A 3,045-nucleotide genomic window follows, 5' to 3' on the forward strand; every position below is an offset into this window, starting at 1 on the left:
CTCATAAGGATCTTTAAATACATATATATATATATATATTTATACTGACTGAAATTATAATTTTAGTTACTGTTTCCCCTATGTGTGTGTGTTAGTCACTCAGCTATGTCCAATTCTTTGCAACCCCATGGACTGTAGCCCACCAGGATCCTCTGTCCATGAAATTCTCCAGGCAAGAATACTGGAGTGGGTTGCCATTTCCTTCTCCAGGGGATCTTCCAAGCCAGGGATCGAACCTGAGTCTTCTGCAATGCAGGCAGAATCTTTACCATCTGAGCCATAGGAAAGCCCACCGTTCCCCATACTTTTTTTTTTTTAATTATATTTCATTCACTTGTCCATTTCAATTATATACAAATCCAGTATTAGTGTGACCATAGTTATTTTATATTTTTCTTTCATAATTTCATCTTAACTTTTAGTTCAATTTTGTTTAGCCAACTTGTTTCCAATGCACTATAATTTAAACAGGTTTTATTTCCAGTGCTATTCTTTTTATTTGATAAATTTTATTTTCTAAAAATGCGTTTCTTTGTATATGCATACACTGATGAAACCACAGAGTGAACAAAGCAGGTGAGGTCCCACCCATCTGTTTCTCACATTTTAATGGAGGAAGAAGCTGTGGTCCCTTGAGTCTGAACACATTGCTGCTGTTCTCTCTGCAACCTGTCTCTTCTGCTGAACTCTTTATTCATATTGCTTTTCCCTCGGCAGGAACTTGTCTTTTAAAAAACAAACAAACAAAAAATAAACTATTCCTCAATTACTGCAATTGATTAGAAACATTTTGGAGTATATCCAAACCTACTGAAGTAGCTTCAGTCATGTCTGACTCTGTGCGACGGCATACCTTTTACATGTGATGCAGCATGCATGCACATTTAAGCAAAAAATACACATGTATCATATGCCAACAAACACACACAGAGCTGAACAAAGTAAACCAAAATACCTTTACTATATTCGAGGCATTCTGAATTTCTCACTAACAGTGTAGAGTACATGACTACTAGAGGAAAAACAATGTGGAATAGGCATTCCTATTCTGAGATGGCATCAGGGATCCTGCGAAATGGAAATTCCATACAAAAATTATGGATATGGATTTTAGAGTGCAAAATATAAATCGTAGAATTTCAACTGTGTCTGCAGTGCCAATGTTTGAGAAAATTAGCTATAGTATTTTGTCTTTTCTGCCTGTCAAATTCACCACATGGAACCAGGGAATGAGACACAAATTTCAGAATTTCTTCTTCTGGGATTATCAAAGAAAATAGAATTTCAGCCCCTCATATTTGGACTTTTCCTCTCCATGTACCTGATCACTGTGATTGGAAACCTGCTCATCATCCTGGCCGTCAGCTCAGACCCCCACCTCCACACCCCCATGTACTTCTTCCTTTCCAACCTCTCCTTTGTAGACGTCTGCTTCACTTCCACCACCATCCCAAAGATGCTGAAGAATATACAGACAGAGAACAAAACAATAACCTATGAAGGCTGCATCACCCAGATACACTTTTTCCTGCTCTTTGCCACAATGGAAATCTTCCTCCTGACCGTGATGGCCTATGACCGCTTCGTGGCCATCTGTTATCCTCTGCACTACACAATCATCATGAATCCCCGGGTCTGTGGACTCCTGGCTCTGATGTCCTGGATGATGAGTGTCCTGAATTCCTTGTTACAAAGCTTAATGGTGCTGTGGCTGTCCTTCTGTACAGATTTGGAAATCCCCCACTTTTTCTGTGAGATTACTCAGGTGGTCCAACTTGCCTGTTCTGACACCTTTCTTAATGACATTGTGCTGTATTTTGCAAGTATGCTGCTAGGCAGTGTTTCCCTCACTGGTATCCTCTATTCTTACTCTAAGATAGCATCCTCCATACGAAGAATCTCATCTGCTCAGGGGAAGTATAAAGCATTTTCTTCCTGTGCATCTCACCTCTCAGTTGTCTCCTTATTTTACTGTACAGCCTTAGGAGTGTATCTTAGCTCTGGTACTACCCACAGCTCACAGTCAAGTGCAACAGCCTCAGTGATGTACACTGTGGTCACACCCATGCTGAACCCCTTCATCTACAGTCTGAGGAACAAAGACATAAGGAGGGCTCTGAGAAGAATCATTGGGATGGCAGTTCTATATGGGCCAATTGTCCTGGGGCTGAAGAAGTACCCATGACTACAGGACTCAAAGCCACAGAGGCAGAAATTGCTTTTCCTTAATCAGATTGCTAAAGCAGAACTTGCTACTCCTATTTATAACCTGGAGTTTTAATTTCTTTGAATTTAACTCCTCTATACAATTTGTCACTCACTTTATTAAGTTTCAGATCTGTCTGATACATAGGCAGTTTTCCCTTTTTTCATAGTCATGCATTCACAAAGTTTTTTTTCTCAATTTTGGACCAAGAACATTTGAAGATTTCAGTATCTTACCTGGGGCAAATTGGATTATTTAAAAATTGTTATTGTCTAGTCATTCAGTTGTGTCTGACTCTGCAATCTCATGGACTGTATGTAGCCTGTCAGCCCCTCTGTCCATGGGATTTCCCAGGCAAGAATACTGAGAAATGGGTTGTCATTTCCTTTCCCAGGGCATCTTCCCAGACTAGGGATTGAACATGCATCTCTTGTGTTGACTGATGGATTACTTATCACTGATCCACAAGGGAAGTCCATTCCTTAAAAATTATTTATTTTCAATGACACATATCATACCAAGTGATTTTACTTTTGTTTTCTGTATGAGTGCATTACTTACATGGGGAAAACAAACTAGACTTGGCAACTAAAGCCATTTATGTTATTTCATTGTAGAGGAAAATATGAAGCTACAGATTTTACTTTAATCTATTATTTTTCTATTGCCACTTTAACTTCTGTTCTTCACCTTGGAGATTTGAACATTAATCCATTTAAGTCCCAGCCTACTGATAGCGATACTATTGGCTAGGAGTGTCTGAGGCGCTCACCTGGCTTGTATTAATTATTTCAAGAAAACACAGAGATCTTCCTGACCAAGTCTATGCTGTTACTGGA

At 39.3% G+C, this 3,045-nt stretch overlaps 1 protein-coding gene across 1 annotated transcript; it reads left to right on the forward strand.

The window, feature by feature from the left end:
* Nucleotides 1-1,213: 1,213 nt before the first annotated feature.
* On the forward strand, nucleotides 1,214-2,185 carry LOC102390164 (olfactory receptor 7A17-like). Its single transcript, XM_006073531.2, has one exon. It carries the CDS (start codon nucleotides 1,217-1,219, stop codon nucleotides 2,183-2,185), a length of 969 nt encoding a protein of 322 aa, XP_006073593.2. The 5' UTR covers nucleotides 1,214-1,216.
* Nucleotides 2,186-3,045: the final 860 nt, after the last annotated feature.

The sequence above is a fragment of the Bubalus bubalis genome, chromosome 9 (assembly GCF_019923935.1).
Source record: "Bubalus bubalis isolate 160015118507 breed Murrah chromosome 9, NDDB_SH_1, whole genome shotgun sequence".
NCBI classification, from domain to species: domain Eukaryota; kingdom Metazoa; phylum Chordata; class Mammalia; order Artiodactyla; family Bovidae; genus Bubalus; species Bubalus bubalis.